Here is a 13,048-nt window from a genome sequence, read left to right on the forward strand (position 1 = left end):
TTATGTTAGCAAGAATGACTCATTCAACAGATGTTTTTATTATGTTCAACCTTAAACGTAAAACCTCCAAAGACAGAACAACTGTAACACAGCAATATGAAAAGTAAAAAGCTTTGTGCAGTTGGTTAAAACACTCTAGTTCAAACAAATGGCAATAACTTTGTTTACTTTCCAGTGGGACAGAGTATGTCCAAGAAACACCCAACTTCCTCCTTCTACCTCAAAGCCATCTGATTCACTCTGGAATATCCCTCACACTCCATTATCAACCAATCGATATCCAGAACAAAGTGATCTTTCAAGGCCCATTGTAACACCGTATGTTAGGGAACATAAAATTACTCTTTTTGAAAAGCCTTCCTATTGATTCATTAAACCAAAAGGCTACAAAAGTAGTCAAGATATCCAATGCAAGCAGCAACTTGCATAAAGAGCAATTCAGTTTTCTGCCTTTTTTTTAAATCCAACACATATTCATCAATTCATTTAAGAGACAATTCCATATTTAAACAAACACAAAGCAGCTTTGCAGGCCAAAGCTGCCAGAGAAGTTCAGCAAGCTGCTTCTGAATGTTATGTTCTATTGTCTGCCACAATTTTCTAGCAAGCTTTAAGTTAAAGCTGAGAAATTCAGAAAGCAGAGAGAGTTAACTGTAAATTTGAAAAACAGCTTTGATATGCGTCAAGTTCAGAGAGGACTAAGAAGTGAAAGCTTGAGTGATTAGACTGCGCAGATGTTAAAAAATGAAGAGTCATGAAGCAGGCTGGCAGCTCAGGGGAAGAAGAGAAATAACTGTTTAAGAAAGTGAAACTAAAAATAACTGAGGGCTGCTTGAAGATTCACTAAGAGAGCGTGAATAGAATTTTAGCTATAAAAAGGAAAAAAATCATACACCAAAAGTTACAGCTTATTTGGCAAAACACCTAGAGGCTGTAAATCAGCCTGGAATATTTCACCAAATGCTTCAGTATTAAACCACTCCTTTCTCAGTAATACTGGACGCAAGCACACTACAACGAACTAAAGGAAGCTGTGTGTTTAGCAACTTCAGTCGTCCCAGAAGCAAACTTGCACACCTCATGAAGCCCGAGACAAACAGAACTTGTTTCTCCAGAAGAACAAGAGTCTGGATTCTCAATTTAGAACAGAGCCCCAGAGACAGATGAGGAAAGCAGAGAAAGGCCAGCTACTGCAGCCAGCCAAGACTGCAAAGGAAATTACACTGGAGCCATTTCCTTAAGGAAATAATCCTTCCTACAAGCCTCAGACAAAGAAGTTCCCAATTATTTTTTCCCCCCTTGTGTCCACAGTAATCAGCACAACGTAGTAAGATCAGCTTGGTTTTATTTTTGAAGACTGCTGGCCACACCACTTGGCCAAGGAAAAAAGCACTAGGATTTGCTCTAGTGGTAGGAGAGGCCATACAATGTGTGTAGGTCTCCCACTGCAACAGGACAGCTACCAGGGAGGCCTTTTTGCTGTGAGCAGAGTTACAGAAGTGAGGACAACAGTGAACATGAGAAAGCAAAATACACAATTACAGGTGCTAGAACTACCTGCAAGTGACAAATTCAACTCAACTACCTCCTGAAATTTACATATACTTCAGGACCTTATAATGTCCATTGCAATGTGATCCAAGGACTGGAACATTTCATTTATGAAGGAGCAGGTGGGTACGCTCACCCATTTAGAGCAATCTCCATGTTCTGAAAACTCGTATTATTCAAAATTGATTTTTGGATTTTATTCTGTGTTTCCGTTGCTTTTCAATCCAAACCTTAAAATGTTCAGACACCAAATGAAAAGTTTCTAAACATTCTGTAAACTCAGTGGCAACACAAGAGTTCATATTGACAACAAACAGTCAGGCTGCAACAATGATTTGCATAAACTTATATAGCATCTCTAGAATCAGAGATTATTACTATGAACTCTCTTTTTTGATGCTGTTTTTAACTATAATAAAAGGAATATTCTAGAACTGTTTAATATTAAAGAGAAGATACTGACAAGTTATATACATACTAACCTGTCCCAGCCCAGGCATACCTCCTCCAAGTCGCAGAAGTCTATCCATTATTTCTAGGAAAACAGAAACAAAAGGAAAAATGTTCCCAAGCTCTGAAGTGTTTACTCAATTGCTATCTATATAATTCACCTTCAGTCACTCAGTATGTCAAAAATATTGGTGGTAATTACAACACAACATCAGACTTCCTGTTAATTAACACCACATATTAATTCAAGAAGCTGTCTTCCATGCTAATTAACAGACTTTGTTTTATTGCTTTGGTTTTGGGTTATCCCCATTTCTGAAGATGAGCACTCTTGTCAAACTTTTCAAAACTTTCCTATCATTCAATTAACTGGGAGATTTTTGTTGCCCAAGAACAGCACCTACATCCAGGAAGCGACTAAAACTTATTAGGTATACAATGAAGTTTACTCCAATTTGTTTAAAAAGTATCAATAAAAATGTGAAAGTAAGGATTTTAGCATCCTCATTAGTAAGTTCTGCGCTAATTAACTTACTGCTTGTCAGTTATCATCAAAACTACATGTGAAAGACACTGAGCAGATTATGGATCTCTGAATTAGCATCAAAAGCTTTTTTTTAATGAACTCATTATACTAAAAGAAATACTGTAAAGTAAACACTTAATGTGTATATACTTAGAACACTAGTGACAGTACAGGCATTTAATACATTTCCAGTGTTGCGTGTGCCATTGCTTCAGTGCAAGATTCTTCCAATCAATGTAACCCTTTACTTGAAAAAAAAAAAAGCCAAGCAAACAAAACACACCAAGCCAAAAACAAAACTACAAAAAAACCACAAAAAATTAAAACTTAAAAAAACAAAACCTCAAAAGTTTTCTATCTTCTAACTTTCAAAGGAGTGATCTCCAGGAATAATTGTTAAGGTGCCCAAATAAAAAAGATTACACTGATGTTTATCTGCAGTTTATTCACTTTCTTTTGTTGAAAAGCAATCTACTAATTAACTGTGGATAGCTAAGTAAGGTTCTGTCCCAGCTGTAACAGACTTTTATCTTGCTTGCTTGGTTTTTTTCAGTGTCTTAGCTTTATTTTATCACTGAGATTTGTTGTATAAACAAAAACTACTGAATATTACCTTTTACAAAGCAAATCAAGCAATTTCCAAGGCTTACAGAAATTAGTAAGTTTTCATGACTTATTTGTGAAATAGAAGATACAAAGTAAAACATTCGAAACCATGATCTTAATTGCACAAGCTTTAATACAACAACAAAGCCTGTTCAGGTGATATAAGAGCAATTGAGAACAGCAAGTAATGGTATTTCCAAAATACATTCATCCTCCAAATGGATGTTAGATTACACATAAGAGAATTATTTACATAATTTCAATAGACTGCATTAACAATACTAATTCAAGAACCTTCTTTTAAAATTAATTATGAAAAGATATTTGAATTTATAATGAAAAATAAATCTGTTTTGTACATTAAAAATAAAAAAGCCTTTATGTTGACGGTGAACATCTCATTCCTTCTGAAATGTGCTAATATTTTTACTGCCTAGATACTAACAAGCTTTATTTCAGTTTAAGTTTAAAACAAAGAGTTTAAGCCTCCTGTTAACACACAAAGAGGCAGCACTTGAACCTACCACTAGACAAGATTATCTAACACCTTTTTTGATCGTGCATGGAATTTCACTTATTTCAAGCAACAATATCCAAGACATGCATCAACAACACTTGCTCTATTTGCTTATTTCACTTCCCTAGTTTAATACACTAGCAAACTATTAGCTTCATTTGATTCACTCCCTTGATTTTATAGAACATGCAAAACCAACAACTGCAGTTTCAACTAACAGTACTTTCTTAAAGCTACTTTGGCACTATATGAAATAAAAAGGAGTTTATTAAAGGGTCAGTGGTTATGCTTTTCTTTTCAGACAGTCATTGAAACCAAGCCTCTATTACAGGCAAAAGCTGCACACAAAGTGTACATACTTTTCTATTCTGCACTACAATAAATTCCAAATTAAGTTGTAGGATTTCCATGGAAAGGTTAAGTTGCTGTTTAAAGCTATTATGTAAGCACATGGTAAATGGCTTCAACAAAACAGTCACGAGCACAAATTAATGCCAACTACATTTCATTTTACCCTCTGTGGTAGATACTCCTCCATTGAAACCCGCAATGAATCATCTTTCATGACATTAATGAGGGCTGAAGAGTAGCTGAAAAGTAGACTTAAACTACTAAAATTATGATTTTAATCAATCATGGTTGTACATCTATTTTAAGAAACTCTTAGTCTCTACAACTGGTAACCATAAAACTGGTCTTTCCTACAACTGCATCAACTTCCATAAGCTTACGAAGTGTATTACCTATGTACATTTAAGAAATAACATTGAATAATGAATCTTACACCTATTTACATTTCACTTTAGCAAGTGAAAAGCAATAGTTATTCCTAGTTCATTAATATTTTATTCACATAATTTATTCCAGTTTCTAACCCAACAGAATAGTACATCACTTACAGAAGCATATTTTGCTGGTTTATATTTGGATTAGACTAATTAGTTACACAAACTATTTATCAGCATAACTTTCCAGGTTTTGAAACGACAAAATCTCATTGTCTTACAGAACTGGAGGGATGTAACATTTCCTACCTAACAACCGCAGACAAGTCACTGACCTGAACATGTTCAGATTCTCAAGACAGTAAGCAGAACAGAGCGGAATTTCTCCCAAAAAACAGTCTAGATGCGCTGTAAATTTTTTCACTAGCTCTGTGGCTTGACTCTGGTTAGAGTTTTGGCAATTAATGCTTTTCTTTCTTATTTGTAACTGAAGGCGTTTTAGTAGGTTATAGTATATTTAGATCTAAACATATTTGTTTACTCTCTATAAGCATCTGAAGAATTTCGTTTAGCTATGCAAATTAAAACAAATTTTAATTTTTGTTAATCCACTGTGCCCAAATATTATTTCAACCATAAATCCCATTTATGAAATAATGCTTTTGTAAACCTTAAAACATCTTGAGCAAAACTTTTAGACCTTAATTAAGATAACTTTAGCATTTACAAATAAAGCAAATACACATTTCTAACCTGGTGGTCTGCAAGAGGCGATCACAGAACAAACTCAGCAGCCGCTCTCACTTTTTCACTATAAAGATGATGCCAGTAGGTCTCTTTCCTATAGAAGGAAATAGAAAGGAGGCAAAAGGCAAAAAAAACCACCAGTAAAATTTAGAAACAGTAGCACATGTAAAAAGAAGGGTTACATCAAGGACCTACAAGTGGACAAAGTACCACTGAAGAATAACCCAAAGCATGCCTGCGTTTGTTTTTTTGCTGCTTGTACCATATAACGCCTAGAAGTGGTACATGCCATGTCTTGCCTAGGTATCTGTAACACTGAAAAATTTTCCAAGTTCGTCAAAATTACATGGAAGAGTAAGGTACTTCAATAACCTGTTCTTGATAAATAATAAATGGTCCTTTATTACTATTTTAGAAGATTCTGTCATAGCTAAAATGACCTAAGCACAAAGGTGAAGAGCAGTCTGCAGGTATAGATAGTTTTCCTGTTATTTCTGCAAGAGCAGTTGGCATGACTGGGAAAGTCACAGAGGCCTTTAGGTTTACCTGAATTCAGGCTGAGAAAGGCTGTGTCGTATTCAGTTTAGGAGTTAAAAGTCATGTTCTCCTCCCAGAGAACACTGCCCACTAATTGCATCACTCAATCATTTGTAGTGAGTGCAGTGTTTTAAAACAGATCTGTGGCCATGATTTGATAAGATGTTTTTTTCGATGTCAATGTTAACATAAGGAGCTGTGGGGAAGCTGCTGCTGCTGCTTACCAACTTGATGCTGCTTTCTCAGTACTGCCAGGACAGCCATTTGTGCAGCCTTGCAGTAAACTGATAGGCTAACAAAACCATTGGGTTTAACCCTGTTCACTTCTCAAAGGGTTCACACAGCATCTCAGAAACAGTTCTCTTGGCAAAACAGAAAAAGGTCTTGGGAGAGCTGATTGCTTCTAATGCTAACCTCGACTCCAGAAGGCATTTATTTTAAGTCACTCTTTAGGCTAAAGCTGCCCAAAGAAGGTCTTTGGGGTTTGGGGTTGGTTTTTTGGTTTTGTGTTGTTTAGCAACTGAGGTAACTTAACGAGGCTGTTCTAAACCATATCTCAAGAAGTACAAGAGGAAAGGAAGATGTGTTAAACTTCCTAGAAAGTTAAGAGGATAGAGAACAAGTCAGAGTTTCTCAGTGCTGACACGCTGCGGTGGATTTCCACTAACAAGTCAGAAAACAAGTTCCTGCATTTCTGCCAGCTTTGCACAAGGAAACAATCCAGGAGAGATCAGATGAGACAGGACCACAACAGCCAGCAGTTACGTTAGCACAGGCTGCAATAGAACTGCAACCAGCTCACAAGTGGGCTCCAGAGTTACAACCCAATTCGCTTTTAGTCAGCTGGCCACCCAAGGATCTTGCATTCTCTTCCTCACTCCTTACAAGGTCATTGAAGAAAACAGATCTCTGTGAGCTTGGTCAGTTCCCTGGAGGAAGCACACAACATGGTAACCTATAGTTGAGAATTTTTCCCCTCTGCTGCAAAGTGCAAAAGGCTAGTTTTGATTACACACTTACCTGTTGTTTTCTCCCCTACATACAGAGACACACACAAAACCGAAAGAAAAGTAAACAAACGGTCCACAATAAATCTCTCCTCCTTTCCTTCCAAAGTCAGTGAAATGTATTTTGATAGTATTTCCTTCTGTCTGCAAGGAAGAGTTAACAGTCTCCATTTAAACTTAATCTTTAAGGAAGCGAACACACATATCAAATAGTTCCATACCAGAAAATTACAGAAGGCCATTTATAATCATCATAAACTTGCATTTTGGTGCACTGCATTTGCATGACATGCACTCATCATTGAGATCAATGCGGTCACTGATGGCTTAAGAAAAAAAGAAGTTAAGTAGCTTCTTTGCTTGTGTATGTCCATGATTAAAACACCTCAGCTAAAAAATCTTGGTCACAGGATGGTATTTTAAAAACGTGAACTTCCATTATTGTAATTTTCTTTTAACTGTCTTGGTCTCAAAAAAAAAAATTGTGGTCAATAATAATGCAGTGGAAGTATACACACAGTATCTCAAACCTGATCTGAAACCCAAAATATCTTAACCTATGTCTAATATTTGTTCATAATACTACTGCTAGGTAACTGTAATAATTGGCAAGAGTTGCCCATTTGGAAAGCTCCGGTTCACCATGCAGTTGTTGGTTGCTACTTTCAAGTCACTTAAATGTGGACTTAAATGCTGACTTTTAATAATGAAAACATTTTTCTTCAGGTAATATAGGCATGAAATTATATAAATGCATTATGCACAAATATATATATACACACACACTGGTACAAACCAATAGCTACTGTGCTTATACTTGGCATGTTTCAGCATGTATTTTGAAATCAACTTGAAACACAGTTTTAAATTACTGTGCCTCTTTGCATGAGACTCACGAGTTTCACACTACAGTGCACTATTTTTATCTAGCATTATCGCTCCATGATGCAATCCCTCAACGAAAGAGGGTTCTCCTGGGTTAACAACTTTTGAGTTAGGAAGAAAAAAAATTTAAAAATCAAAATTAGCTTCAACATACATGGAAGAGAAAGCACTGGCTACTAAACTGCCCTATTACTGGAGAGAGTATCAGGCTAGACTCGGGTGACAGCAATTTACTCCACACTTTGCAATTTGTACACTGAGTGACCATGCAAATCATTCCATCTTTGATAACTCAGTTCCTCCACCTGAGACTGCATACTAAGCTTTGTATAAGAACTTCCAGTTCTCTTGTTGAGAAGTTCCATGGGGAGCAGACAGATTAACTATTTTATTAACAGCAACTAAGTAAGTGGTGTAAGGTTTTTGCTGCCACTACAACAATTTCAACTTCACTAGGGATGATAAACAGCTACGAAGGTAAATTAATTGAGAAATTGCATCTTGCAGACCAACACCATTTCACAGAGGCAAACAAAAACTCACTGCAGGTAAAGTCACCAGACACCGAATTAAAAGAAATCTGCACCAGAACAGAGACTTCACATGTGACAGTGTCAGGGGGGATTCTATCTTCCTATATGTTTTGTGTGAAAAGAGAACGAAAATAATTACCATCAGTTTTCAGTAATCTGTTCATTAAAGCTAAAGGTTAACCATACCATGAATGAATGTAGTTTCAGTGGTGCAAGTCCAGAGCTACATATGACCATTTTGCTTCCATAATGTGCTCAGCTCTGTCAACCCCATGTTTCTGCACCACCTAGACCTGAGCTGGGCTAGAAGGTATGCAGGTTAGCTTCTTGGATGCCGATTTCCAGCCCAGCAAACCTGGAGCTACTGAAGTAACCCAGACCCAAGCAAACTACTCTAAAGCTACTTAAGTGCATTCATACCAAACTTACAGATAAGAGAATATTCATTAACAAATCATACCACCACTGAAGTCCACAAAATAGTAATGAGCTTCTCTAGAATCTGTGGAAGGGCGAGCAGGCACACAACTGTTGTGGAACTGTCCACTGCAATCAGCTCCAGCAAGTACTCATCACACTGGTTTTCTATTTAACATATCCTAACTACCTGCCCTTTCCCATCACCCTAGATGTTTAGGAGATAGTAGTTGCTACTACTACAATAATGCCTGCCAGGATTGAATCACTTCCAAGAAAGTTTACAAACTATTATTTTTGTATTATTTAATGTTAATTTTGAAGCACGCTTTTAACTTCTCATTTTCTTACCCACAGAAAATTAATATACCTGATGTCGCATGTAATAACAGCTGACAGAACACAATTTTCCCATTAAGTTATGGACAAAACCTAGTTGCTCGAACTCACACTACAGAGGCAATTCATCTGCAAGCCCATTTCTGGATTTCTTCACAAATACAGGTCTCTTCCTTGCTTCCGTAACACAGGCTTATGGACAGTGCTCTCCTCAGCAGAGCCTTCTTCCTCGAGCACTCCCTATATTCCAAACATACCGTACACCTTGGACTGACAGAGGGTGGAAGCTTTACCATTAATATAAACCCAACAGGCCCTTCAGCTTGCCTGGTACCTTTACAGCTACACACAGCTTTCAGATAGGCTGGCGTACGAGTTTTTTTTAGAAAGTCCGTCTCCATCCCGGTCGTTTTCCCGGTTTCCCGAGCGTAGCGGAAAGGCTCACAGCTGCGGGGCCGGGCTGGCCATACAGCAGCGCTGCCGGCTGCCTGCCCGGGACCGGCGGCACCACCTCCCCCGGGAGAGCGGCGCGCCAGCCGGCTACACACCGGGCACGGCGCTGTCACCTGTGATTACCGCTTCTTTTCTACTGAGTCCTGCTTGGTCTTTCCCGTCACAGATTAAAGATCCCTTCTCCCTGGCGCACCCCCAGCCAGCTCTGCCCGCGCTCCCCCGCCACCACTCCAGCGGCCCGCAGCCGGGGCCGGCCGCAACGCCGCGCTCCGCAGGCTGCGGCGCTACCACCGCCGGGTCCCCGCGGTGGGACACGGGCTGCGGCCGCCCCCGGCCACTGCGCACCCGCCCGCCCCGCCTGCCGCCACGGAGGGGAAACACGGCGGCCGTTCCGGACAGGCAGGGAGGCCGGAGCGCCGCGGGCCCGTGAAGCGTCGAGGCCCGGGCGGCCCGCTCCGGCCGCAGGGCCCACGCCCGCGCCGCTCCCCGGGCCCGGCCGCCTCGTTCCGCCCGGGCACGGCCCCGCCGCCGCTCCAAAGCGCCCAAACTTTCTTCGGAGGCAAGCAGCACAAACACGGGCGGGCACCGCCAACTCCGCGGCGCCCAGCGCGCTCCCCGTTTAGGCCGGTGCCCCGCAGAGAGAAAACCACCCCCCCGGGGCCACCAGACCCAGCCCGGCCCCGCCGCCCGCCTCCCCCCCTTCCGGCGTTCGGGCCCGCTCCCCGCGGGCCCCAACGCCAACGCCGCCGCACAGAGGCCGCCCCGTGCCGCAGCGAAGCCCCCAGGAGCCGCGCCGTGCCCCCGAGGGCCCCCGTGAGAAGGCCACGCGCCCCGCCCGGCCCTCACCTCCGCACGGAGCCCTCCCCGGCCGCGCCGCCTCGGCCCGGGCCACCGTGAATCAGCCGGATTTCATTCAAACCGAGTCCGCCCCAGCCTCCGCGAGGACTTCCCGGTTCAAAGGGCACGCGGCAGGGGCTTCCGGTCCCGCGGCCCGGGGAGGGGGGGCCGGGAGCCATGGCAACGGCGCGCGCCGCTGGCAGGCCCGCGCTGGGCGCTTGAGCAGCTGCGGCCGTTAAACCGGCCCATGCCCCGCCGGGCCGCCTCAGGAGCCGGGGCTGAGCGGGGAAGCCTCTCCCGGGCGGCGGCGGGCGCGTAGGCCGCGGTTGGCCCCGGCGCTCCTCGGCGCTCCTACGCAGGCCAGCCCGAGGGACAGCGAGGATAGCGGGCGAGTTGCGGCCGGCTCGGGCCTGCGGCCGTGGAAGAACCTGGCGGCAGCAGCAAGAGGCCTGAGGAGCCCCTGAGGCGGCAGGATGCTGCGGTCGCACCCGCGTTGTCCTTTGTACTTGCTGGATTGGGCACTAGCAAATCCATAGCTGTTTACTGTTGCTTGGAGCCCTTGGGAGCAGAGACCCTCAGAGGGATGAGTTCTCTGGCACTGAGTAGAAGGTGGCATGTGCCGCGCTGAAGTGCTCAAACTGCTTTGCCCTAAAGTGCTGTGGGTTAAATTTGTCCGGAGCTCAGAATCAAACTGCAGCCAAACAGCATCTGTGCTCAAATAACTAGAAAATAGAATGGCAGAGGAACCTGCAATGTGTCATCAAATCAATAAAAGAATGTAATAGGACTAGTACCACATGTACTCCTCTCAAAAACAGTATTGCAGAAAATGAGAGGATTTAGAGAAGGGTAATAAGAATGGTCATGTGCATAAAAACAGCATAAGCAAAAGAAGATGAATAGGAGATAATCAGATAAAAGCATGCATACTGATGAATGATGTAGAGAAGCAAACTGGAATTTCTATTATCCTTATGTTAACACAGGAGCAAAAATTAATTTGTAAATTGCAAGAAAATACAAGGCCAAGGAAATACTTTTTCAGACAATATGTGAACTTGTGGAACTCAGTCCCTCAAGAACTTATTAAGGCTAAAACAATACAATTCTTAGAAGTTCATTTATTATCTAGTTACTGAAATACTACAGATGTTTTAGAAAGCATTGGATAGCTTAAGAACCTAAACCCCCAATTTATTAGGACTGTATATAAAGTTTCCACCATGAATGTCCAAGAAGAGCATTGTGGTTTGGTTTTGGAAGCTTCTTTAAGGATTGAGAATGTAGTGTTAAGAGATGGTCAGCATTTTCTGCTCCTGGACAACTACATGGAAGCAGGTGAAAAGGTACTATGTTATAAATTACACTAGAATAACCTCACATAGATCCAGTCACCTCTTTAATGACACTTTAGCAGACTTGGAAGTGTCAGGTTTTTGTACCACTGCACCCACAGCCAAATTATTCAGAAAAAAGAGTAGAGGAGGTGTATGGGGGGGTGGGGGGTGGGGGTGTGTGTGTGGGGGGAGTCTGTGTGTGTCTGTGTTTTTATCTATGTATGTTTATCTCATACAAAAGAAAACATGCACCCTGCTTCAAACAGGCTGTTAATGATCTTTCTTGCTTTATCCTGGCAAAACTTAGCTCCTACAGTCTTGAGACTTTATTTTAAGATTTTTGCATACTTTAATGTTCTCAAAAGTCATTAAAATAATTATGTGGTCAAAGGTTCTTTCCTTTTTTGAGATTATATTAAGGAGGTATTTTCCTGATTTCTACCACATTTTCAGTAGCAATGCTTTTACTCCTCCATGTTCACTGGAATTCTGACACCTTAATGAGAAATACTTACTATATTTTGATTCTCACTCTGCAGTCACATATCTTTAAAGAACTCTGCACTTCTGAAAAAAGAAATAAACAAATATTTATGAAAAGTGAGCATTCCTCTGGGTTAATGTGTGTAGTAAGGAAAATCAACATAGTTATGCCTTTGTAATTTACCTATACCCACTGACTTAAATGAACTGTGTCATTTCAAACCATGTGAAGATTTGGCCCTTCTGCTTTGAAATACAAAGTGAAACAGACTTTCATTGTTATTCCTAATTACATTTCAAGTCATAGTATTGACTTTTAAAATATATACATTTATTGAAATTTTATAAATAAATATAGTTACAGAAGAAGAAAAAAGGAGAAAATAGGAAAAATATTTACATTAGAAAGTATAGTGAATTAATTGGATCTATAGAGGCAGTATCATAGTTGGTACTTATGACAGATGGTATTTTATATTTTGATATAAAAAAGATATATTCTTAATCGTATATGTCAAAGAAAAGAGACCATATGTTGTTAAACACTTCCAAATTGTAATTTAGTCTGAAGGGCATTCTCTTCCATACTACTGAATCCCTCATTGTTTTGGTCTAACCAGTGCTAATCTGCAGACGATTTTTTTTCCCCTGTAGTGCAGTACTGAATGAAAATGTTCAAAATTTGTTCACTTTTTTATTACTTGGATGGCTGTCATGAGTGATAAAAACTTCTTTTGATTGGACCCTTACATTGTTCCAGTTTTCCCCATAATATCTTATTCTTGCTTGTAGTAAAGTGATCAGCCGGGATCAGACTTGCTAAAACATCACACCATTTTTTCCTGGCTTATCTAGTATATGGTTTTCCACAAAGACTGTTTGTGATTGGGTTAAAGCAGCAATATTCTTGCAGCTCTGTAATTAATGGGTTTAATTTTACAGAGCTAAGTAACAAAATTGAAGTGTTGTATGTAGAACACAAGAAATACACTGAAAGACTGACCGCAATGTTCTTGCAAATCATGTATGTAGACAAACAGAATGCTGTTTGTGCTAGGACAGGAGGAAGTGTCCAGGACTTTTTTATAATATTAAAAA

At 40.8% G+C, this 13,048-nt stretch overlaps 1 protein-coding gene across 3 annotated transcripts in view; it reads right to left on the reverse strand.

Annotated features, from left to right (window-relative positions):
* PSMD14 (proteasome 26S subunit, non-ATPase 14) overlaps window positions 1-10,275 on the reverse strand; it is a 48,969-nt gene extending 38,694 nt beyond the window's left edge. Inside the window, exons 1-3 of one of the 3 annotated variants that reach the window (XM_055718006.1) lie at window positions 10,140-10,275; window positions 5,129-5,216; window positions 2,034-2,086 (exon numbers count right to left, since the gene is read on the reverse strand). In XM_055718006.1, coding sequence (XP_055573981.1) covers window positions 2,034-2,081 — 48 coding nt within the window. In that variant the 5' untranslated portion in view covers window positions 2,082-2,086; window positions 5,129-5,216; window positions 10,140-10,275. Of the gene's footprint in view, window positions 1-2,033; window positions 2,089-5,128; window positions 5,217-10,139 lie in introns of those variants that run through there. The other 2 variants (XM_055718008.1, XM_027810590.2) reach the window with 2 other exon arrangements.
* Window positions 10,276-13,048: the final 2,773 nt, after the last annotated feature.

Source organism: Falco cherrug, chromosome 8 (assembly GCF_023634085.1).
Source record: "Falco cherrug isolate bFalChe1 chromosome 8, bFalChe1.pri, whole genome shotgun sequence".
NCBI classification, from domain to species: Eukaryota; Metazoa; Chordata; class Aves; order Falconiformes; family Falconidae; genus Falco; species Falco cherrug.